The following is a 24704-nucleotide window of genomic DNA, read 5'->3' on the forward strand; positions in this document are numbered from 1 at the left end:
TTTTTTTGAATTTTTTTGATAATTTTGTCACTTTTTTTTATCTTTATATTTTTAAAAAATGTTCTAAAACTAGTTCTACTGAAAACGTATTGTATTTTACCCGACTTATTTCTGAAAAAAAAAAAACAATTTTTACGTTAAAACAAAGACCAACTGAAAACGTACATAATAATAAGCATAAGAATATATAATACCACAAAGTTTTGATTTATTTATTTTTTACCATAACTTTTATAGGTTTTGATCTTGGTAAGAGTTCCTTATTTAGATTCTATGTTTTTTTTTAATTCAAAACTAAAACTTAATATATAAATACTATATTATATTAACAAGTAAAACGATATCAATATTTAATATTTTGTTATTATTATTATTATTATTATTATTATTATTAATTTGGAGCATATTTTATTATTTTCTAATACGATATTTCTGAATATTTGAGTATGTAGTTAAAGTGTTTTTATTTTTAACCACGTTTCAATATAAATTTTACTCAAAACTGAGTTGTGAATAGTAAAATACCAGTGATCGAAACAAATATATATATGTCCCCAAAGTTGTATCATGGTTTAGCTTTTTATATAAATAGACGCATTTGACTTCTTTTCGAACGTCAGTACCGGTATTGGCATTATCCGAATCGGCATAGTTATTCGTTTTTATGATTTTCGTTAAAAAAAGTGTAGATATCATCTTAGGTGTACATTGTTCGGTTGTTATACTATACTGAGTGTTGATATCGTACATATGTTGTAACAAACCAAACCAAAACGATACCAACTAAATGACCGCCGCAACACGCGACGAATCCACTAGTTGTATATAATTTAAAGTCGGCTTGTCTCATTTGGTGAGGAGTCGTTTTACACGATCTAGAAGTGTTTCCAACAATTAACAAATTTTCCTTTTTGGGTTAGTTTTGTTCAAACCATCATTGTTTGCCAAAAATTAAAATTTTGAAATTAACCTTGAATTTCTATCCAGTTATTTCATGTGATGATTATAATTTTTATTTATCAATTATTGATGCTTATAACACAAACTTTCATAAGAACACTAACATCTATATTTTTGGTAATGTTAGATTATCATTATCAGACCTAAATAGTAGTATCTCCACATAACAATGATGTTTTCAGTGAGCTGGAATTAAAAATTTAATATACCATAACATAAAAAGCAGTTGCACAACCACAAAACAAACAAATGTAATCAACAAACTGACAAAAATCCAAGCTTAACACTAGAAGATTAGCAAAGTCCCATGAAGAAATTGTCAGCCCGACAATCTCCCGACCAAGTAGACTCAAAGAATATGTTTCTGCTGCCTTGACATTTCTACAAATTGACAATGTAAACTACCTTCAATCCTTCATCTTGGTCATATGCTCGAGATACTGCACGATTTCTGACATTGGCGGTCTAAACTCCGGTTCGGCCTGCAGAAAGCAAACCATCCATTCTTTTACTTTTGAGGTCAGTCAAATCTACAGTTATTCTAATACATGATAGTTAAAGTTTTCATAATATCTTGATGTTGACTGATTATTAGTCTTTCTTACCCCCAAAGTAAACCATCCATATTTTGACTTTTGAGGTCTAATCTTTAGTTATTCTAATGCATGGTGTATTAGTCATAAAATCTTGGTGTTGACTATCAGTCTTTCTTGCACCCCAAGTCAGATTGTTTGACCCGAAAAGTCAAACAACCTTTAAACCTTATTGTTGAATATTGACTCACTATAGTATCATGTCAAACTTGTCATCACATGGTAAGTTTGATGGTATTAACAATGAAAACACTTCTATTTTTAGCAGAAACTAAAGGTAAATTCAGTTATTTACTCATCAGCGGTACAAATTATCAATCCAACACATGGATTATGTTCCATTGTCTAGGAAAATATTGTAGATGTTCGAACAACGATCAAACATTTATGTTAAACCATAACATAGTCATGATGATGCGCGTTACCGGAACTCAACTCTTTTCAGTATTTTCAATAATGGAAACCGGAAAGAATGTATGTATGCACAAAAAAAAAAGTTTACCTGAACGCAAAGAGAAATAATATCTGCGAAGCGGGATAAAGACTTGGACGAATAAGCAGCATCAAGAGACGGATCCACCATTCGTGACAACGCTTCTATATCATGAAGCCTGGGAACCGCCCATCTTACCAAATATTGCTCCCCGCGAGCTCTTGATCTATAAGTATCATAGCGGTTATTTTTCAACTATACAATAAGTGTAACATCTTATAGGTGGTAAAATGGGCGAGTTGTGTAACGGGTCAAAAAGGGATCGTGTAAAATCAACGATTACAAAAATTTAAAACTTGGGTTGAAATCAATTTTTTCAGGACCTAACATCGAACCGGTCTCCTTACCGGTCCACTGGTTGGGCCGGTCGAACTGGTCAGACCGGACATAAGAATCGGGTGATGCCGTAAATATTATAAAGAAAATAGGGTAAAACTGAATTTTTTTAATCAAAATCCGGTTCAACCCCGTTTTATCGGTCTGATCACCGGTTCCCGATCCAACTGGTTGGTTCAACTTAAAACGGGCCTGATAGGGTGAAAACCAGACCGGTCAGACCCCCAGTTCCCGATCGAACGGCCGGTCCGGTCTTTAAAACATGGTTGAAATAGCCACCTCTATTTATTTCTTTATAATTTTCAAAATTCGATGCAGTCTTTAGATAATAAGAATAGGAAAAATCAAGTATGCTTCATACTTGAAAGTACAAATTTTGAATCTCTAAAGTCAAAAGTTGACTTATTAGATGGATAACCTGTCATGTGCTTTTCGACCGGTGAGAAGTTCTAACATAACGACTCCGAAGCTATAAACATCACTTTGGTAAGTATAACTTCCTGACTCCAATTCAGGAGCACCATATCCTGAACCTTGCAACTGATATAATAACAACCTAACTGTCAAAATCAGTTATAAAAAATCTCGATGTGATAGTTGTTACACACGATCTATACCTGACTAATGTGGCTCAATGGTAATAGGGGAGCCAAACCGCAATCTGAAACACGTACATTAAGCTCTTCATCAAGCAGAATATTTGCAGACTTGAAGTTTCGGTGGACAACGAGTGGTTGACAAACCTCATGCATGTACCTAATAAGCAAAACAGTTATAAGATAAAGCACTTGTATAACTAATATTGTATCATTTTTGTTCTAGTGTTACTATGTATATAGACACAAAGACAAAATATTAAGAAACACTAATGGGCCTTCTGAGACACTTTGGTTGACCCGTTGAAGATAAAGTATAACCGAACACGACACATTTCAGGGTAAGCACTTACTCCAATGCTTTTGCAGCTTGAAGTGCCATATTTACACGAGCTTTCCATGAAAGTTTCTCATGAATATCTTCATCTAGATGCAGTGCTTCATGTAATGTCCCATTTTTACAGTGTTCATAGACAAAAAGTCTTTGACCATGCTCACAACAGTAACCGACGAGCCCAACTATATTTTCATTTTGAAATTTCAACACATTTGACACCATGCTCATGAAATCTTCATCACTCCATTGCCTCGAATCTGCATGCTCCAGTTTCTTTACGGCCAGTAGCTAAAAGAACGTAAAGTGGGTGAATAAGTAGTAGCTAGTAAAGGTGGTGAATATGTCACAACCATTAGTTTTAAGAAACGCTACCTTCCCGTTAGGAAGTTGGGCCCTATACACTGTGCCGAGCATGCCTCTTCCAATAAGGTTTTCTTGAGAAAAGCTATTTGTATATTGTTGAAGGGATGATATTGAGAAAGATCTTGGAGAATCTATATCTATTGAAATGTTTTGGTCCGTTGTTTGAAATGGTTCCGGTTTTACAACTGTTCTTTCTCCGGTAAGAAGTTGTGGAGGAAACGGTGGTGGCGGATTTTTGGAAATCTTTTCCGTTTTTTCCTCTCCGGCTTTGGACCTTGGCAATGAGTCATTTCTTTCATCATCATTTGATGGAGTTTCTGCGCAAGATCACGGATCATATAGTTAGTTATGTTAGTTAGTTGACGTGTCATCATAGGTTGTTATAAGTGAGTTAGTTTCTTTATACTAATTGATGATGAAAGTATTTAGTTTGACCCGGAAAGTGGAGTTTGACCGATTTCGTTTAGAATAAACGGAGCAAAGCATATTGAAAAGAAAGGATTAAACTTACCATTCTCTTTACGATGAGATCTATACGAGGAAGACACGGTTAGCATAGAGTTCTTCGTATGATCGCCAACTTTGACGGTTGACTTTTCTTTGCGCCATCTTGACACAAAAATGTAAAATCCAAGTGCAAGCAACACAAGAATCAAGAATCCAACAATGGCAACCCACACGACGGTTTTACTCAACCGAGACTTGGAAGGGTACGGAAGCTCAGAAGAAGACGGTCCAAATGCGTCAACGCTTGGCGGTTGTGACTCGAATGTTAATGGGAATGGAGACAAGGCTGGTGGTGAAGAAATAACGGTTGTATTAAATGGGTTTCCTTTGCTTCTGCATTGCACATATGAATGTGTAACTATTATTTTCATGCAATAATTTCTAATTTGTAAAATGTCTAAAACCCTTCCGGCTTCCGTTACGATAAAGACTTTTTTACCTGAAATTTGGAATGCTCAACAGTTTTGGGGGTATTGGCCCGGAGAAAAGATTATTCTCAATGTCCCTATGTTGCAAAAAAAAAATATTAATTGCAAGTGATCATAAATAATAATAATCAAAGCAAAAAAAAGATGAAATTATAAGCATATAGAGAAGTTTGATATGGAAAAAATATAGTACAAATCAATAAGGGGAAGATCTTGCAACACGTCTAGTACACCGGTAAGATAGTTATCATTTAAGTGCCTGCAACCAAAAAAAAAAAAAAAAAAAACTCAAATAAATTTGGTCACCAAAATTAAATGCTAATATTGAAAATGGTTGAAGAAAATATGAAATAAGATATCAAATTTTAGTTTCTTGCATTGATAAACATATAACTTGTGCAATACGTTATGTTTTAAAGCGTATAAACAACGTGTCTTACAACGTAGAAATTGATGACAAGTTCGCCATGGAAAGAGGTAAAGGACCACTTAGATTATTAGCAGACAGATCCCTGCAACAAGACAACAAATTCAAAATATATCTACATGTTATATACATGATATACTCATTTACTATAGGTAGCAAAATGGGCGGGTTGGGTAAGATGTCAACAATTTGGGCGACTTTCGACGTGTTTGACCCGTCTCTCTTTTATTTATGACTCAATTGCATGGCATACAAAACTTATCTTAATAACAAGATAAATGATACATTAGGATTAGCAAAAAAAAAAAGACGTACAAATTAGTCAAGGCCGTAAGTTGTTGAAAGGAATCCGGAATGACACCGCGTAGATGATTGTTGTTCAAAGACCTATAACAAAGAAATTAAAAAGTTATTGATGAAAGAACATTACATAAAAGCTTGATGAAGATAACACGTAAACACAAAACTTACAAGTCTGTCAATTGAGCTAACACAGACAATGATTCGGGTATGCTTCCCGTAAGTTCGTTCCCAGAGAGAAATCTAACAACAAATAAAAAAAAGATTATCAATCCTTGAAAGATATTTTCGAAATGAAAAGAAACATAACATACAAGGTCTTCAATGTAGGTGGCAAATATGTCGGGATACTGCCTCCTATGTGGTTATTGCTCAAATCTCTGCGCATACGAAGAACGATTATAAAATACGAAAACATGAAGAAAATTATTAACTTAGTGAATCACTTTATCACCGACATTTGTATTATTGAAGCGAAAGCTCCCAAATTCTCACTGAGTTCACCTCCCAAGCTAGCATTGTTAAGGACTCTGCATACATTCGGTGGTAATTAAGGCATTGATCATAAAGATTTTCTCAAGAAAATATGATATTTATTTCATACATTCCGCTTATGTTGGAATTCACGCATTGGACGCCTTGCCAACCTTCTGAACACGGATCTCCTCCTGCGAGTATCCATCCCAGAAGAGGAGGGAAGCCGAGGGCCGCGTATAGACTATTTATTGCTATAACTGAAGTAAAGAATTTGTACGCAAAGATTAGTAATAATAATAATAATAATAATAATAATAATAATAATAATAATAATAATAATAATAATAATAATAATAAAAATTGATTTGTTGCTAGCATTTTCTCAAGAACAATAGTTTGTTTAAGCAAAAACGGTAGAATTTCTTATTATTTTTGGGTAACCATGAGATCCTGTTACCGAAAACTTCATCGGACCCCACCCATACCCTGTTAACGAATGGAATCATGTAAAAAAGAAGCTTGCACCAGTCAAGCGATGTTCAACGGAGTTATATGGCAGAAAACCAGTGAAAGCTGGATTCGAACGTGAAGCCTGTGGTATTTGATGTCGGGCGATTTGGGATTTGCATAAGCATAAGGTGTTACAGCTACTGCTAAACTTAATGAATTATATGTCAAAGACTAAAAACTCAATTAATAAATGAACAAACAACAATGAATCACTGTGTAAAGACTTACCATCACTAGGATCAGTAAACCCGAAACAATTCGGTATGCTTGAAACCGACAGTAAACCCACAACAGCAACCATATAAATTTTGAATTCTGAATTCCCCATCGTCACACTATGCCCAAAGATTTCAACTTTAATGGTCTAAGAAACAAACCCACAAAACACAAATCAAATTTGCAAGATGAAGAACAAAGTTTTAATCTTTAAACAAAGAAGATAGTGGTTAAAGTAAACTAAAAGTTTAAACAAAAGGGTCTGCAAAAATAAGCAAAGATGGAGATAAATACGACTAATATGAGCACATTTCTTACTGATATGATGAAATCAGCAAAAAAGATTAAAACCCATGAAAGAATTCATGTAACAGGAACAAAGTTTTAATCTTTTAACAAAAAAAGATAGTGATTAAACTAAACTAAAAGTTTAAACAAAAGGGTCTGCAAAAATAAGCAAAGATGGAGATAAAATGCAACTAAATATAGCACATTTCTTACTGATATAATGAAATTGAGCAAAAAAGATTAAAACCCATGAAAGATTTCATGTAAAACTTACAATGTGAGCAAGATTTGTGCAGAACAGAGTGCTGGTATCTGGAAAAATAAGCAAAGATAGAGCACCTTTTTTTACTGATATGATGAAATTGAACAATAAAGATTAAAACCCATGAAAGATTTCATGTGAAACTTACAATGTGAGCAAAATTTGTGCAGAACAGAGTGTTGGTATCTGTGAATAATCTTGGTTTAGAACCCTAGAATAATAATGTGAAGAGAGAAGATGATGTATGGTGTGGTGTAGCGGCAAAAAGCAAGCATTTTGATTTGATTATCAGTTTTGTTTTAACTTTATTGAAGAACGTGTTACATTTGAAGAAATGTGGTTTTTGTTTGGTAACTGTAGACCGTTGGGTGGCTCGAGTGGCACCAACCGGAAGTGAGATACTTGTGTTAATAATGCGCTTTGCTTTTTGTTTTTTTTACCTTTTTAAATTCCAATTCCAAATTATTATATATATCAAATCATAACCGGGTATTGCGTCAGTAACTTTTGTGATCTTTTGGTTTTGGCTACCAACATTCTGGTATTTGGGGATTTGTCACCGGAGTTTGCTTTGTTGTACACATTTGCCCCTTGGTGTTTATAAGACACGTTTCTTTGCCTCTCTCAATTACTTAACACGTTCCCACCTAGGGTTTTGAAACTCTTCTCCTCCACATCGCTCTCATTTGTGTGGCTTTGTTTTTCTTCCACCATTGTCGGCGAAGGTGTATCCTTATCGCGTTTCCGGTGGTATACGCTTAAGTTGGGCCGTCGACCGTTTCTTTGCCTCTCGGTGAAGAAGGCGGTGCCTCTCCGATTGAATCGCTGCTTCACCCTAAGGGTCTATGATGATGACCACTTGCTTACTTGAGAAATACGGAACTGCTGCCACCTGCAGCCACCAGTCGAGTATCCTCTGTGTGGTTTCACATAGCAGTGGCAGTTAATAGCCGTCGTCGGGAACTACCGTTAACAGATGTTTTTTATGGTGATTGTGATTGTTGACTTTCCATTTTGATTGTTCAATTTTATGCTCTATGATGACATCTGAGAGCTCGAGGTTGTATCTTTATGTGGGTTTAGATAGGTTGCATTTTTCTAGGGTATTTTTCCTTCTGTGTTTGTTTTCATTCTTGAATAAAGTTTTGATATTTGGAAAATGAAAACACAGATAGATTGATGGGAAAGATGCAAATTTTTGTAAAGATCATGGATTCATGAGGCTAGAAGCATATATGGGTCGTACTCTATGTATTGAGAATTGTACATTAGGCATACTTTGTATGCTTAAGGGATCATCAGTTTGGGAATGTGTAGCAAATGTGATTCTTAATTTGAAGGGATTATTTTTTGCACAAACGTAACCGCCATAAACCTGTCATGATGAAATTTTTGTTATAACCTCTCATCAAACACACAAATGGAAGATTAATATAATGTTTTGTTTCTGTATATTCATAACTGTATGAAAGAAAGTATGCATTTTTCTTTTGTTTTGTTTTCTTTAGCAACATCAGTCGTGCGTCGTATGTTCATTGAGGACGGTGGTATTGGTTAACTTAACTACTATTATGTGATTCTGGTTGCTTTAATGCTCTTTTACCTTGAATTTATATTAAGCAAATATAAGCAACAAATGTTACTGTTAAAAGCACAATAGTATAATACAAGTTTACTTCGTTTTGATCCGTCGCAACGCGACGGGAAACACTACTAGTTATTATAGTTTTTGAGAAAATAATGTAATAGAAACTTTTAACTTTATCTTTAGAGTAAACTGCCATTTTGGTTTCTGAGGTTTGGTTACTTTTGTCATTTTAGTTTACAACTCAAACTTTTTGTATCTGGGTCTCTGTGGTTTCAGTTTTATTATCATTTTGGTCCAAAAAAGAAATCAGGTCATACTTGTCTTATAAAATTCTGCAATTTTGTCATTTTCCTTAGGGGCAAATCAAGTCATATTTGTCTTATAAAATATGGTATTTATTTATAAAAAAGAAATGATCATTTTTCCCCTGCAGAAAATTACAAAATAACAGGATTTTATAAGACAAATATGACCTGATTTCATTTTTGGACCAAAATGGCAATAAAACTGAAACCACAGGGACCCAGATGCAAAAAGTTTGAGTTTTGGACTAAAGTGGCAAAACTGACCAAACCACAGGGACCAAAATGGCAATTTACTCTTTTCTTTATTTTACTAAGAGTGAATTGCAAGGATTGTCCTTTATCTTTATACCCATTTGCAAGCGCTGTCCTTTATGTTTAAAATTGACGAGTTTTGTACTTTATGTTTTCAAATCATACACGTTTTGTCCTTTAGCCCTAACCCATTTAGATTTTACTGTCAAATCTGGTCATGTGCAATGCACATGAGGGTAAAATTGTCTTTTCATCATATTCTTTAAAAATACATATAAAAGAAAAAAATATTATATATCATAACAAAAGCCCTCTTCTTCCCCAAATCAATCCCATTTCAAAACCCTAATTTCTCTCCAACAACCTACAACATGACTGCCAAATCTTGAATTCATGACTGCCTGTGCAACTGATTGTTGGAAGTATATCTGAGCAATGCAAATCTATTAATAAATCTGAGCAATGCAAATCTGTTAATAAATTGATGCTTCTGTGCATCATTTGTTTTGTTCCTAAATCCTTAAATCAGTTTCCATTTTCATTCACAAATCGAAAGTTCTCTTTATAAATACGGTAGGGTTTTAAAAATTGGTATCAAACCAACAAATTTAGGGAGATGGGTTTCAAAATCTATTTTCATTCTCATTTCACCTTATAAACACTGTTAAAGCACAAGAACTGGTCAATGGAAGCCAGTGATTCCCGTATGCCGTAGTAAACTGACAAAGAAGTGGTTACGGGTCAACTTGACCCGATGCATAACACTCATATGCAAACCATTTGAAACACAAGGTACAAAAACAATAATCAATTAAATCACCAGTAATCTTTACATGAACAAACACCATCTTTGAAATGGTTTTGAAATTAGGTTTTGATATGGGATTGATTTAGGGAAGAAGAGGGTTTTTGTTATGATATATAATACTAGGTTATAACCCGGGAACTTCCCGGGCAGGAAAAATTAATTTATATTGTTATATTGTTTTGAATGGAAAGTTATAGTTGAAATAAAAATGGTCAAGCCTTAATCCATAAACATCCCCTAATTCCACATTCATTTTGCTTGTTTGCCACACAATATTATCATGAATGATGATTTTCATACGATTTTGACGAGATGAAAATATAAAGTAACTTTTAAGGTACTTGCTTAAAAGATTTGACATTTTTAACTTGATTCAAACTTTGCTAAAAAATTCAATTAATCAATGGTAAAATATTATGCATTGCGATTACTACAATAAAAAGCTCACTTCGATATCTCATACGGTTACTACACAAGAGGAAAAGGCTCACTTTGAAATCTTATTAGTATTATTATGATTGCATTTGTTATTAACATTATAACTATTATTATTTTGGACTTGTGGTACATTCACAATTTGTTTCCTGTAAAATAAACAAAGATTTCTTATTTAAAAATAATTATGATTACTTATTGTTATCACGTGACAATAATCTTCTTTTATTTTTTTAACGACAAAACAGACTTTATTCAACACCAAAACTACTTGGCAAGAAACTAAGCAATACAGAGACAAACACCCAGCACTGTCTAAACACACTGAAACAAAACAAATGGACATCACCCTCTACAAAAAAAAAAAAAGAAAAAAAAAAGGAAGTAACCATAATCAATATCACTGAAACTACTCAAGTTTGTAAGTGTGATCCCATGCAGCTTAGAGCGATTCAGAACCCACCAAAACGTTAATGTCTTCAATCAGATTCAAGGTAGAAGGATTGACTCTAAACACCTCATTCGTAGTTACCCAAAGCTTCCAAAAATAGTCATCAAAAACACCTCATAGACTATCTTTTTTTTTCCAATAGGCATGTCCAATCCCCATCCGTAATCCAGCATTTGAGAGACCGATAAATAGATGCCAGGATAGGAATTTTTAGCCAAACACAAACCTGCCACCAAACAGTTTTGTCTAAAATGCAAGATATGAAGAGATGGTTTGCCGTCTCTAAGTATATGCCGCATCTTGAACACAAGCCATCCCCAACGAAGATCCCTCTAGTCCGGATTGTTAAAACATGAAACAGGCTGTTTCAGCAAACCTAACCTGTTTCGGACGGTTCTAGGCGTCTTTATCCCAAACTGTAGTAACCAGGTCAGCCCAAACTTCTGGTTAAGATAGGCTAAACCTGACTGTGAACATCCCTAAATTCTCTACAAAGAAACCGAAAACTACAGTTCATAGATCACTTTTCTAACTCCAATGCAATTAGAAACCGAATAAAAGATTCAAAAGCAGTAAAGCACCATATCAACAAAAAAAACTAATGAGAATTACGAGGAAGAACTTAGGCGAAGGAGCATAAGTAAAAGCTATATCAAACCAGAGCTGTAGAGATATAAAAACAACATATGACAATTAAATTGTAATGAATAAAAAAACCCTATAGCCAATAAATACCATATTTATCCTCTGTAAATTACTATAAATTATTAGCACTATTACACACAATATCACAAGCAACATGTAATTAAAACAATTAGCATTCAAAATTATTATACATTCATACATAGAGAGAGAGAGAGACAAACATAAAAACACTAATGTATATACTTGAGAATCTTTAGTTACATTCATTTTGAAATATTAACTGATTATAGGTAGTTGTAACAATATATCATCTGGTTTCATTTGTGGATTTGTCTTGTATAAAAGTCACAATGAATAAAGTCACCCAAACTGAAAGTGAAAAGAACATATCTGTTTTTTTTAATTAAATGCTTTGGTGGTGAAAAATCAATTTGAAAACCTTTTGATGGTGAATTATGGCAATTTGAGTTGGCGAGATCTATACCGGCTACACCCCCGTTATCAGTCCATATGAGCCTCAGGTTGGTTTCAAATTGCTAGGGTTCATCCGTTAACACAAAAGGCACAATATAACGTGTAACCTAACAAATCTTAGCCCCAAAATCAGCATCCTTACCTTGATTTCCGTTGGATTTGAAGTCCCAAACAACCATATTAGACACCAGCTCTTAGTCAGAATCGAATATCAATTTCATAGGGAAGTGAAAACCTAATTTTGAGTCAGGTTAACAAAAATCAAATCATATCAAAGAAAATAATAAACCTAACAAAAAAACTTACCAAACACGTATGGTTGAAATCGGAAATCTGAGATAAGGTGTATCAAAGAAGCATCAATTTGGGGTTAACGATGGGGTTAGAGTTTACAAAACAATAGTATAAGATTTGAATGCCTAATAATGAAACTGATGAAATTAGAGTTAGAGATACACATACCTTGATCTTGAGACACGAAGACGCTACGCTTAAAGAATTGGGGTTTGTGATGTTGCATCGTGAAGAAGGAGATGTTGCTTTAATTAGGTTCACCGATTTGGGAACGATTTTTGTTAGATCTTGGTCGCCTAAAAGTCGGCTTCACGAACTCCGTCGTCATCAATCTTCAAAGGTTCCACCACCAATGTTGTGTGTGGTTGTTTTGAGGGAGATGGATTTTGTGTGGTAATCGTCGAGTGTGAGGGAGGCGGAGATGGTGACGGCTAGGGTTACTCCAGAGAAAAAAAAAGGAAGAGAATGACGAATGAGAGGTGTTTAGGGTTTTTGTTTCAGGTGATGATAAGGAAAAGAATGACTCAACACCAGTAACACCGTCACCACCTCTTCACATACCTTTGGTTTCCGGCTCTCTCTCCCTCTCTATACCAACGCAGTAGGGACAATGTTGGATTTGAAAAGAGGAGTGTATGGGGATGTGGGGATAAGCAGTGGAAATTCAAAAACTGAATCTTTTGGAAGGACCGCCCATTCTGATATAGAATTTATAAAAAAGAAAAAAAATGAAAGAACTGGGAATTGAGAGAGAAAGTAGAGATTTGAAATTCAAAACCTCTATTTCAAATTTCAAAATTCAAAAGCAAGAGGAGAACATGATCTGAAAAGAGGAGTAGAGGGAAAGAAGAGAAAAGGGAAAGGTGGGTGACCAGGCTTTTGGCTTCACATGACAGAGACAGAGGGTGTTTTTTTTTTACTGTGTTAATTAGGTTTTATAAAAAAAACCAGAAAATGACACATAGGATTAGGAGAAGGGAGAAGTTGACACATAGGAAAGAGATAAGGGAGAGGGCTTGAGAGGTTGACATGTGTTTAGGGGGAATGTGGGGGTGCCAAGTGGCAAAACCTAGTTCTTTTATTAGAGATAGAGATTTTTTATTTTAAATGTATTTTAAAAGAATAGGGTGAAAAGACAATTTTACCCTCATGTGCATTGCACATGACCAGATTTGACAGAAAAATCTAACTGGGTTAGGGCTAAAAGACAAAACGTGTATTATTTGAAAACATAAAGTACAAAAGTCGTCAATTTTAAACATAAAGGACAGCGCCTGCAAATGGGTATAAAGATAAAGGACAATCCTTGCAATTCACTCTTTTACTAAATTGTAGGGGTGACAATGTTTGATATGATTAGAATTCAAAATTACACACTATGGATACGACATGAGAATAATTAGGTTTTGGGTCGTTACGTTGTGTTGTGTTGTAATATCTGACTTATGTAATTAAATACTCCCACTTGCTAACTTGTTTATGACATGTTTAACTCATTTTTACAATTCACTAACTTAATTAACACGTTTACAACTTGATTATTATATGTCAACCCGTCAACTTGTTTGACCCGTTAGATAAATAGATCATACAAGTTTAAGTCTATGCACGTTAAGGTTGATATACACTTTTACACGAATAAAGATATGACGAATATATGGGTCTAATAATTAAACACATTAACCCAACACCATTGACACCTCTACTAAATTTTCGTCAACCTTTTTTCGAACCCTAAAACCAACTAATTGTGGCTCTTTTATATTATAAAATAATAAGATTAACTTATATGACAACTTTTAGTGTTTTTTTTCATGTTTATACTAGAGGGTTTAACAACAAAAGTATATGCATTTTAAAGGATATGAGAATTATAATATTAAGAACTAAATAATCAAAACCATTTTTTTCTTATACAATTCAAGCAATTATTATTTTCAAATTTCAAAACATAAATAGGTGGTGATACACCCTTTTAAGTTATAAAGGGACAAAAGTTATAAATACATTATGTATAATCCGATGTAGAAAAATATAATAATATTTCCCAACTAAATATTATAAACAACATTGTTTTCAATAGTATACGTTTCATGAAAGCAATCATGTACTTGTATAACATTAAATCAAGTTTATCCAAATAATCCTTTAATATAACTCGGTAGAAATTCTGTAGTTAATTATGATCATTAGAGGTTGGTTACAACAAAGGTTATATTTTAATATAATTCGGTAGAAATTCTGTAGTTAATTATGATAGTTAGAGGTTGGTTACAACAAAGGTTATATTTTTAGTTAGTGTCAAAATTTCACTTGCCAAAAAAATGTTCTTACAATATTATACTACTATTTTAAGCCATGTAGTTTCATATATGGTTTTTATAATTGCGATGCATTAGTTCCATAAACTTATCATTTGTGCTTTGAATTTATCAATAAATAACACACCTATGTAATATGTTAAGCACTATAACGTACTTTGAGTTTAATGGAGAACACAAAAAAGTAAAAAAATCAAGGAATAATGCATTTAACATATTAAACATATTTAAAAAAATCAATTTAATATGGTAAAAATTATTTTTTTCAAAAAAAAATCGAAGTTTTTACATATAAAGATGTGTAGAAGCTATTGCAATATAAATATCATTTTTGTGTGAAAAATTACTTTTTTACCTTTTTTACAGTTTTTGAAGATTTTTTTAATTTTAAAAGTTTTTAGTCTTTTTATTAAAGAGGCTTCTCAATGTATTTATGTGCAAAAGTTTCGAAAAAAAATTAAAAAAATGATTTTTAATATGTTAAATTGAATTTTTAACATGTTAAATGCATGGTTTCCCCTTTATCCACTTTTTAATGTTCCCCAATTAACCCTCCCCTTATAACGTATACTAGATTATTACCAGGGATTGCTTCCCGGGCTTGGAAAACTTAGTTATATTAATTACTAGGTTATCACCCGCGAACTTCGCGGGTAGGAAAATTTTATCTACATTATCACAAAGTGTATAAATATAAATACAAATATAAAAGTGACACATTACATAAATTACTTGTTAACAATATGAAAATATAGTTAAAATGCACTAAAGTAAAAAACAATAAACTTTTTTACTTTTGTTAAGAATTAAAGTGTCTCCAGACAAACAACTGTTACTCTTTCTCAGAGCCATCTATAATATCTTGTTGCGGCCATCACTATAGATCTGCAAGTTAAAAGACAATTCTAAATAACATCACAAGGTAACTAAGCTCCCAGTGAAAGATATGTTCACAAAAAGTATAAAAAAAGCAAGTTAACAAATAAGATGTGCATATTTTCATAGTATTCACATGTATATTCTATTAATTGATAGGCCAGCTTTTAATAAACTCATCTTCAGTGTGTATCATGACATTTGTAGGGCCTTGGTCTACACCCCATATTTTGCACGCAGCGTCGTCCAGAATAGACTAAAAAAACAAACATATACATTCTTAATTATTAGTATAATAAGAAATATATAAACAGTACAATAATATTAAAGTGTATTTAATAATGATAAAAAACAAAATAATAAATATGAATTATAAAGTAAGTTATCAAAATACCAAAATAACTTCGTCCGCTACATTCATTAGCCTACAGAACCAGTATCCTCTGAAACTAATTTAAAAATTACAACATTAATAAAGAGTAATAAGTAAAGGTTAGTGTGAGAAAAATAAAAAAATATGAAAAAATAAACAAAGATAATACAAATTAGATGTTACATAAAGTAACAAAATTAAAAATAAATACCTTGATGAACCTTCAGCCATAAGAAATACCTACAAAAGGACGTTACATAAAGAAACCGCATCTAATTAGTTATTAAAAAAATATTACTAACAACATAAATAATATGTGAACAACATCTTATAATATAAAATAGATATGTAATAGTTTCTTCATGAAACGTCATGTGTATGTTTTTTAATTATTTATTCATATGAAATCATAAATTCAGTAAACAACAATATGTAATAGTTCCTATAATTTGATTACTATATATGTTTAGAAACACCTTTAGACACTGCATATAAAAAAAGTTGATTATGGAAATTATGATCAGCATATTTTGTATTGAAATACATATATAATTTCTAAACTATTGAACTACATATCTTATTTTGTATAATCAAAATATACGAATTTTTTTAAAAAGTTTTCCATATTTATTGTTAATGCTTATGGCGGTGTTACAATCTATTATCTATATTAATAAACATCAAAGATATTTTTTTTTAATTATAAGATTTGTAATTTTTTTAGGATGGATCTTAATCAATGATGGTATTTGGTAATAAAGAATGCAGTCACCACAGTGAATGTTAAAATATGTAATTTACTGTAATGTTTAATTGGATATAAGAAAAGATGAAAAATAATACTAAATTCTTTTATTATTAAAGTAACGATAGGATAAAATTTCAGATAATTGAAACAAATTAGATTGTTCGAGAAACAAAAGATGAAATAGTATCAAATTAATTCCTAATTTTTAATCGAAAGGCGAAACAGTTGTCTCCAAAAATAATGCGCCTTTCCGTCCGTTGTAGCTGTCAACATGTTGGATGTAGTTAAAAGAATCATTGCAAAGTAGAACTTCAACAGTATCTCCACAAATACTGGTTATCAACCACTTGTTGTCTTGAATTACATTTGTCCTTTGCTGAGGCTCCAAATGTTGAACTATGCGAGCCTTATTGAAAGAAAAGACCTTGATCCAGTCATCATGTTCATATTTGACTAAATCTGCAATTAGTTCACCAGCATAATGAACAACAATGACATGGAGCTTGTTCAAAATTGTTAGAAAATGTACTTGGCAAGGATTGACTTCAATACGCTCCGGAAAACGAAGTAAACTGAAAGATTCAGAGATAACATCGTAAGCAACTATGTTCCTTTCACCAGGTGGAATCCAGTAACTTGAAACAATGAAATATATTGTTTTGCCGGAATAAATTCCAGAAGACCATGAATAAAAGTTTGAAGCGAATTGAGTTCCGTTCAAGAAGTTTAATTTCCTCCATGAGTCATGACGTCGTGAATATACACGAGCAGTAACTACGTCCCAGTAACAATTAATATGAAGCACTTTTAGATCGTTGTCCTCGTCTAAGTACATTCCACCAGTATCGTAGTGTCGACCAAAATAACGAATAAAGTAGTCGTCCGATATCAACTTAAAACGTCTCGTCGTTGGATTCCAAAGGACCAGCTCATTGGGATTCCTTTTAATGCAAACTAAAATCAGACCATTAAACGAACATATAATGCTTAAAAAGGATGGATGGACATCATATGGAAAATTTACGGTTTTGCTAGTATCGACTTCTAAGTTACCAGATACTATGTCGTCAACGACTATGGAACTTTCTTTCAAGGAGAGCAGCTTCTTTTGTATTGAATTTCCAACTCGCCGAGTATGGATGAAAACAAACTTTGGTGTGGATAATTCATAACACCATTGTTTAGAAACACATTTGAAACGACAAACTGCCTTTGCAGGTAGTCTCGATAAGATCTCTTCAAATATCATGTCATCCCCAATAAGTTCCATGATTCCTAATAATCTGAAAAAATAAATAAAAAAAAAGATTGAATACAAAGTTATTGTATAAAAAATTGATAATTATCAATGGAAGATTAAACATTTATAATACAGTACAAAGTAACTAACCGTGTAAGTGGAGGTGTTATGTATATGAATTTTCTAATGAGTAAGAATTACACGAAATATGGGTATTTATAGGATTTTCATCATATAGTGGAAATCTAATTTGGAAACCTTAATTTTTTAATATACGATTTTATCAAATAATGAAAAACTTATGAAAGATTTATGTAGATCATCTTGATTAATGGTTAATAAGTGTTTCGAAATTTAAAATTATATATATTTTAAAGTATTTTTTTGTTTTTTGGTATTTAATCAATTAAATTAATCAAATAACGGATAAATATTATATCATCAATATTACATTTCGAATAACATGTTTTTTTACAAACAAATGTTAATATGTTATAATACGTGTATTATAAATCGTAAAAAAATATTCTTTTTAAAAAAAAGTTGGGAAGGAAAGAATCTTTCTTAATTTTGTAAAAGTCTAATACAGTTCAAATATATCGAACAATTAATATCATATATATACAATGTAGATGTAGATAAAAAAATATGTAAATAATAACATCAAATAACATTGCAGCTTAAGATTTCATTGAAAGCTTTAAAAAGTATATAAAAATTTCATTAAAAGAATGCCATGTAACATAAAACAATGAAAGGGTCATTTTGTAATACAATCGCATGGAATAGATGATCGAATATTAAAACCAATAAGATGTGATTTCGGAATTTTAGGCGAAAAAATGATGTTAGTCAAATCCGTTGATCTCAAAATGTTTCATGTAAATTATATTATTGAGTTTTAAACAAATAATTGTGTAAAAATAAATATTATCTAACAAAATAAATTAACTTGACAATTTATGTAAAATAATTTAATCCATAAAACTATTCAATTTACATGTAACAAAAGAAAAAGGTTTGAATTAATGCAATAGAGAAGAGGAAATTTAATAAATATTAAAGCAAACAAATAATCTTTTAATACCACGATAATAAACGAAATATCCATATGAAACCAAACATCAAGTACTAAAATAAATGTTCCGGAAAAAATTAACCAAAAGAAAACATCTCAAATTGTTCGAAAAAACTGAAATGACTATTAAATGTTAATACTAATTTTCCAGCTTTGATTTCATCTTCAAACCTTCATTGTTCTCACAATCACCCTGACGCGGTTTAGTTGAAGACTGAGAAGAACAAATATCCACATCATAAACCGTCTCCAAATTACGCTTCAGCTCATTGTCCAGCATCTTTGAAGAACAACTATTATGAGCTCCAGAGGGTGTAGTAAAGATGCTGTTGTTCAAACTGGACATGGGAGTGTCTTCATCAACGACACGGGAAACAGAATCCTGTACAACAAAATTTAAAAAGTAAAAAATATAAATGGACATAAAAGTTGAATACAAAACAATAATAAAGGTTTACTGATATAAAGAAGTTGCTTAACAAACCCGGATGTTAACGTTAACAATTGGATTTGGATCAGAAGCAACAGGATCTAAAGGTTCTTCATCAGCAGCCTGTATGTATTTCATAAATTCCAATAAGTATTCATAAGTGGTATAAGATTTCTATAATAAAAAATTTAAGTTAACGTTTAGGGTACATATAGAACCTGGTAAACATCAAAATGAGTATCAAGATCTTTGATGATGGAAGGATTTTCAGTCAACTTGGAAACAGAGTAGCCATCTGATTTCTATTTTATATTAAACGAAGCTATGGCTATCTTAAACGCAAACCTCTTGTTTATCAATGCCTTCAGCTCACTCGGAAAGTTGCCTTCGCTTGCTAACTTGCTAACTGTTACAAATGAGTTCATATAGTTAGATTTGCCAAAAAAAATAAACAAAATAACTTAAAAATTATAGAGATTAGCATAAACGATGAAAACTATCATTATATCGGATCAAAAAACACAAAAAAAAACGATAAAATTAAACTTACGTCTTGTGTTCGAAGAAGATTCAGACTCCTGCAGTTGCATAAGTCATCATCAATAATTTCAAGACATTATGGAACTTTTCTTTCCCACAATAAGGTCGCTCATTATACGGTATTTCCTATGAATCGAAAAAAAACATATAAGCTTAAATAACTTATTGTCTGTTGATAAAATGTAAAACCAAATAAACATACCAAAAATATAGGATGATAGTCATCAATCAACTTTAAAAACGATTGGAGCGTTGTTTTTAGGATCCATAACTGCAGATGAATAAAGGAATTTTTTTTTTAAAAAATAATGGTAACTTATTTATAGAAACAATGTCTAATTACAGAAACAGAGTTATAATTGAGAATATAAAAATTAACCTTAAAAACAGTAATGTGTTTATGGAAACAAAAACATCTTTAGAAAGAAATTAAAGTATCTTTAAACATAAATAGAAAAACTCATAACTGACAAAACTAACAATATGAACTTTAAAAGATAATAACATAAAGTTTCAAAATTATGCCTAAACATAAAATTTAATAAGAAATAAGAAAGAGTATAGATATCAAAAAACAAACAATACCAACAATATTTAACTAACCTGTTTTGGTAGACGAACATTCCGAGTCCGAATTTCAAAAAAGATTAAGGATTCACCATGGAAAAATACAAACAATCAATGATTCAGAACATATATATTACTAATTTAAAAAAAAAATTGAAAACTAAAGAAACATATAAAAAATATAGGATCATAGTCATCATGAAAAAAGAAAAACAGAAATAAAAAACAAATAAACATACCAAAAGTAATGAGACATCTTCCTCAATAAGCTTTAAAAATGAAGGACAGTTGTTACTCTAATCCATATATGGAAATTAAAAATGAAGGCTTTTTAAAAATTAAAAGGCTAAACTATTTATAGAAGCAAACTTATAATATCGGGAGAAACTTCTAAAACAAATAATTAAAAAGGAACGGTTTCAAAAAAAATTAAAACCTATTTATTTTTAGAAACACAATCAATATTCCGAAAAAAACATATCACACACTAAAAATTTACATAATCTTTAATGGATTCAAAATTAACAGAATATAAAATTTATTAGTTAATCATGAAAAAAAAACAGAAATAAAAAACCAAAACAAAAGAATCATTAATACATATTAATACAATACAAAATTTATTAGTAAAAAAACAAAGATTTTTAAATTTCAAAAAATATCATAGTTAGATTTGCGAAAAAAAATATTAAACAAAATAACTTAAAAATTATAGAGATTGACATAAACGATGAAAACTATCATTATACCGGATCAAAAAACACCAAAAAAACTATAAAATTAAACTAACCTCTTGTGTTCGAAGAAGATTCAGACTCCTGCAGTTGCATAAGTCATCATCAATAAGTTCAATACATTGAGCATATGGAACTTTTCCTTCCCACAATAAGCTGGCTCATAATACGGTATTTCCTATGAATCGAAAAAAAACTTATAAGCTTAAATAACTTTTTGTCTGTTGATAAAATGAAAACCAAAGAAACATACCGAAAATATAGGATGATAGTCATCAATCAACTTTAAAAACGATTGGAGCATTGTTTTTAGGATCCATAACTGCAAAGGAATAAGGAATTTTTTAAAAAAATATAACGACAACTTATTTATAGAAACAATGTCTAATTACATAAACAGAGTTATAATTGAGAATAGTAAAATTAACCTTAAAAACAGTAATGTGTTTATGAAAACAAAAACATCTTTAGAAATAAATAAAAGGTATCTTAAACCTAAATAGAAAAACTCATAACTGACAAAACTAACAATATGAACTTTAAAATATAATAACATAAAGTTTCAAAATTATGCATAAACAGAAAATTTAATAAGAAATAAGAAAGAGTATAGACATCAAAAAACAAACAATACCAACAACATTTAACTAACCTTTTTTGGGAGACGAACATTCCGAGTCCGAATTTTAAAAAAGATTAAGGATTCACCATGGAAAAATACAAACAATCAATCATTCAAACATATATTTCTAATTTAAAAAAAACTGAAAACTAAAGAAACATATCAAAAAATTAGGATTATAGTGATCAATCAACTTTAACAACGAAAGAGCGTTGTTTTTAGGATCCATAACTGCAAAGGAATAATAATTTTAAAAGATAATCTATTTATAGAAACAATGTCTATTTACAGAAACCGAATAATAATTTCGAATACAAAAAATTAACATTAAAAATGGCCATCTGTTTATAGAAACAAAAACAATTTTAAAAGAAATTAAAGTATCCTTAAATAATTAACAACATAACTAAATAGCAAAAAAATATAACTGACAAAACAAACCATATGAACTTCAAAAGATAATCACATAAACTCTCAAAATATAGCATAAAGACAAAATTTAAAACCAAAGACTATAGATATCAAAAAACAAACAACACCAAGAAAATTGAACTAACCTGTTTTGGTCGACGAACTGTCCGAGTTCGATTGTCACGAAATATTGAGGGTTCAACATGAGAAAAACAAACCATAAATCATTCAGAACATATATTATTAATTTTTGAAAAAAAAAAACACCGAACATAAATGATAAAATCAAACATTACAAAGTTAAAAAAGATAAAACAACTATAACATTCAACTAACCTCTGTTGCTTGTTGAATGATCGGAGTCCGATTGTTATCCAAGATTTAGGGATTCACATGAAAATCAAAATAAACAAAAATCAGTAAGTTTGATAAATGTCCAAGACATGATTAACGTTCATAGACACTACATAAATCAGAGAATGTAGATGATGATAACAAAACCTCTGATCTTGATATTGTTTGCAAAAAAAATATAAATGTTCAATCGCTTAGATTAAAGATGCATGGTAGATAAACAACAAACTAAAACAACATACCTTCAATTTTATGATCGGATCTACAAAATTCAGAACAACATAACTTATTTTGGTAGACTAACAATCCGAGTCCGAATTTCAAAAAAGATTGAGGGTTCACCATGAGAAAATACAAACCATAAATCATTCAGAACATATATTAATAGGTAAAAAAATAATGAACATAAAGGATAAAATTACATATTACATACTTAAAAAAGATAAAATAACTATAACACTTAACTAACCTCTTTTGATTGACGAATTATCGGAGTCCGAAATCAGATCTACAGAAATCAGAACAAAGAAAAAGTTATTACAAATCAGAACAAAGATTATTAGAAATCCAAAGAAAGAAAAAGATAAAGTTTGATCGGATCTACTGAAATCAGAACAAAGAAAACGTTATTAGAAATCAAAAGAATCTTTATAAAATGAACTTTATATACAATCGAACAACATAAATAAAAACATACCTTTAATTTCTTTGATAAGATCTACAGAAATCAGACAAAAAATGATTTTTAGCAATCACAACAATATTCATAAAAACAACTTTGTATAATACAATCGAATAACATAAAAAACAAAACACCTTTAATTTCTTTTATCGGATCTACAGAAATGAGAAAACAAATGGTTTTTAGCAATCGAAACAATCTTTATAAAAACAATCATTTACAACAATTACAACAAAAAAAATCAAAAAATCACGAAAAACTACTACATATCAGGATTCAAATTATCAGTTTTCCGCCAAAATAATAAATTTTTTCAGAAAACTTAAATATCGTCTAAAACTGAAGAACTTCAATATACCGGAACAACATTAGATCAGATCTAAGCAAAACTAACCCAGAAGCCATGTCTCTGAAACTCAATGTGACGCTTCAATATAAAATCTTTTAGATCTAAGCAAAACATACATGAATTCATCTATAAAAAGTGCATCAAAAACTCTACTAAATCACCACAAACATAGAGAACCATCAATATAAACTCATAAATTATGAAAAAAAAACCCGTTATCCCATTCAAGCATTTCATCAAACACCTTGCGTGCAATCCAAAAACTAAAACATTTTCAAACATTTTACACTAAAATTAACGTTCAGTCATCACGGATCTAATCAACCAATTTCCATAAAATTAATAAGAATACAAAAAAAGTTAACATCAATCGGACATTTATGCCAGAATCGAATCTGTAGTACTACATATATAATAGACGTGCAGGTAGAATTTTTTCGGTGCTTATCATCAAAATACTTCTTGCTAACATGAATCTGTTATGGAACAACAACGACAAAGATGTGGGGTAGATTATATGTGAAGAAACAAAATAACATCAGAAAGAGAAATCAAAAGAATAAAATTAAAATCTACGGCTAAGAAAAATAGATTGAAGGGTAAAACCACATACCTTCAATAGCGGAAGAAGATCTGATTAGAGAGATGAGAAATCGCTGTGACGTCCAGAAAGGTTGAGTTGATCTAGGGTTTGGTTTTAGGGTTGTGAAGATTGTTGAAGAGTTTGGAAGAAGAATTAGAAAAAAAGACATATATAAAGGATCCATCATGATTGATCCAAATCCAAAAGTCCGACCCGATGCTTTCTGGATCCCGTGTCCATTGTGAATTTGTGTGATTTCCCTCCTAAACCAAGTTGCCACATCAGCCAAGATGGCCAAATACAAATGCCACCTAGCCCAAATCCATCTCATTTATATATATATATATAGATTATTTGTTATTAATACGACCTCATTACATCAAGCATCTCATTGGATTCAACAACAATGTCTTCACATCACCGTATTAGATCATGAACCCATATTAAAGGT

General features: G+C 31.2%; 2 protein-coding genes and 4 long non-coding RNA genes across 6 annotated transcripts; all 6 read right to left on the reverse strand.

Annotated features, from left to right (window-relative positions):
- Positions 1-1147: 1147 nt before the first annotated feature.
- Positions 1148-7469, reverse strand: LOC118483675 (protein STRUBBELIG-RECEPTOR FAMILY 3-like). The gene is made up of 18 exons (XM_035979159.1): positions 7242-7469; positions 7106-7143; positions 6556-6691; positions 5945-6074; positions 5799-5870; positions 5655-5720; positions 5512-5583; positions 5356-5427; positions 5054-5125; positions 4807-4872; positions 4625-4690; positions 4190-4518; positions 3688-3995; positions 3332-3603; positions 3000-3138; positions 2801-2922; positions 2056-2212; positions 1148-1442 (listed from the first exon to the last, which is right to left on the reverse strand). The coding sequence occupies exons 3-18, from the start codon at positions 6653-6655 to the stop codon at positions 1368-1370; spliced, it is 2118 nt and encodes a 705-aa protein (XP_035835052.1). The 5' UTR covers positions 6656-6691; positions 7106-7143; positions 7242-7469; the 3' UTR covers positions 1148-1367.
- Positions 7470-16868: 9399 nt separating this feature from the next.
- Positions 16869-17933, reverse strand: LOC110888340 (putative F-box/kelch-repeat protein At1g12870). The gene has a single exon (XM_022135870.1). The coding sequence runs from the start codon at positions 17931-17933 to the stop codon at positions 16869-16871; it is 1065 nt and encodes a 354-aa protein (XP_021991562.1).
- Positions 17934-19147: 1214 nt separating this feature from the next.
- On the reverse strand, positions 19148-20029 carry LOC110892065. The gene is made up of 4 exons (XR_002565801.2): positions 19962-20029; positions 19630-19817; positions 19466-19534; positions 19148-19363 (listed from the first exon to the last, which is right to left on the reverse strand). It is a non-coding gene; the product is annotated as an uncharacterized LOC110892065 (long non-coding RNA).
- On the reverse strand, positions 20029-21409 carry LOC118483676. The gene is made up of 3 exons (XR_004871030.1): positions 21309-21409; positions 20154-20222; positions 20029-20077 (listed from the first exon to the last, which is right to left on the reverse strand). It is a non-coding gene; the product is annotated as an uncharacterized LOC118483676 (long non-coding RNA).
- A 98-nt stretch (positions 21410-21507) lies between these two features.
- Positions 21508-22838, reverse strand: LOC110892064. Its single transcript, XR_002565800.2, has 3 exons — positions 22622-22838; positions 22432-22448; positions 21508-21574 (listed from the first exon to the last, which is right to left on the reverse strand). It is a non-coding gene; the product is annotated as an uncharacterized LOC110892064 (long non-coding RNA).
- Positions 22839-23888: 1050 nt separating this feature from the next.
- On the reverse strand, positions 23889-24392 carry LOC110892063. The gene is made up of 2 exons (XR_002565799.2): positions 24284-24392; positions 23889-24146 (listed from the first exon to the last, which is right to left on the reverse strand). It is a non-coding gene; the product is annotated as an uncharacterized LOC110892063 (long non-coding RNA).
- Between the last annotated feature and the right edge of the window lie 312 nt (positions 24393-24704).

Source organism: Helianthus annuus, chromosome 11 (assembly GCF_002127325.2).
Source record: "Helianthus annuus cultivar XRQ/B chromosome 11, HanXRQr2.0-SUNRISE, whole genome shotgun sequence".
Taxonomy (NCBI): Eukaryota; Viridiplantae; Streptophyta; class Magnoliopsida; order Asterales; family Asteraceae; genus Helianthus; species Helianthus annuus.

Bases quoted from the DNA above. Each gene is read 5' to 3' on its own strand.
- LOC118483675 (XM_035979159.1), bottom strand. From the start codon at position 6,655: ATGGGGAATTCAGAATTCAAAATTTATATGGTTGCTGTTGTGGGTTTA. The intron at 4,519-4,624 runs GTAAAAAAGTCT...TGTGCAATGCAG, and splicing joins TTGAGCATTCCAAATTTCAG to AAGCAAAGGAAACCCATTTA. The intron at 3,996-4,189 runs GTAAGTTTAATC...GATCTTGCGCAG, and splicing joins ATCTCATCGTAAAGAGAATG to AAACTCCATCAAATGATGAT.
- LOC110888340 (XM_022135870.1), bottom strand. From the start codon at position 17,933: ATGGAACTTATTGGGGATGACATGATATTTGAAGAGATCTTATCGAGA.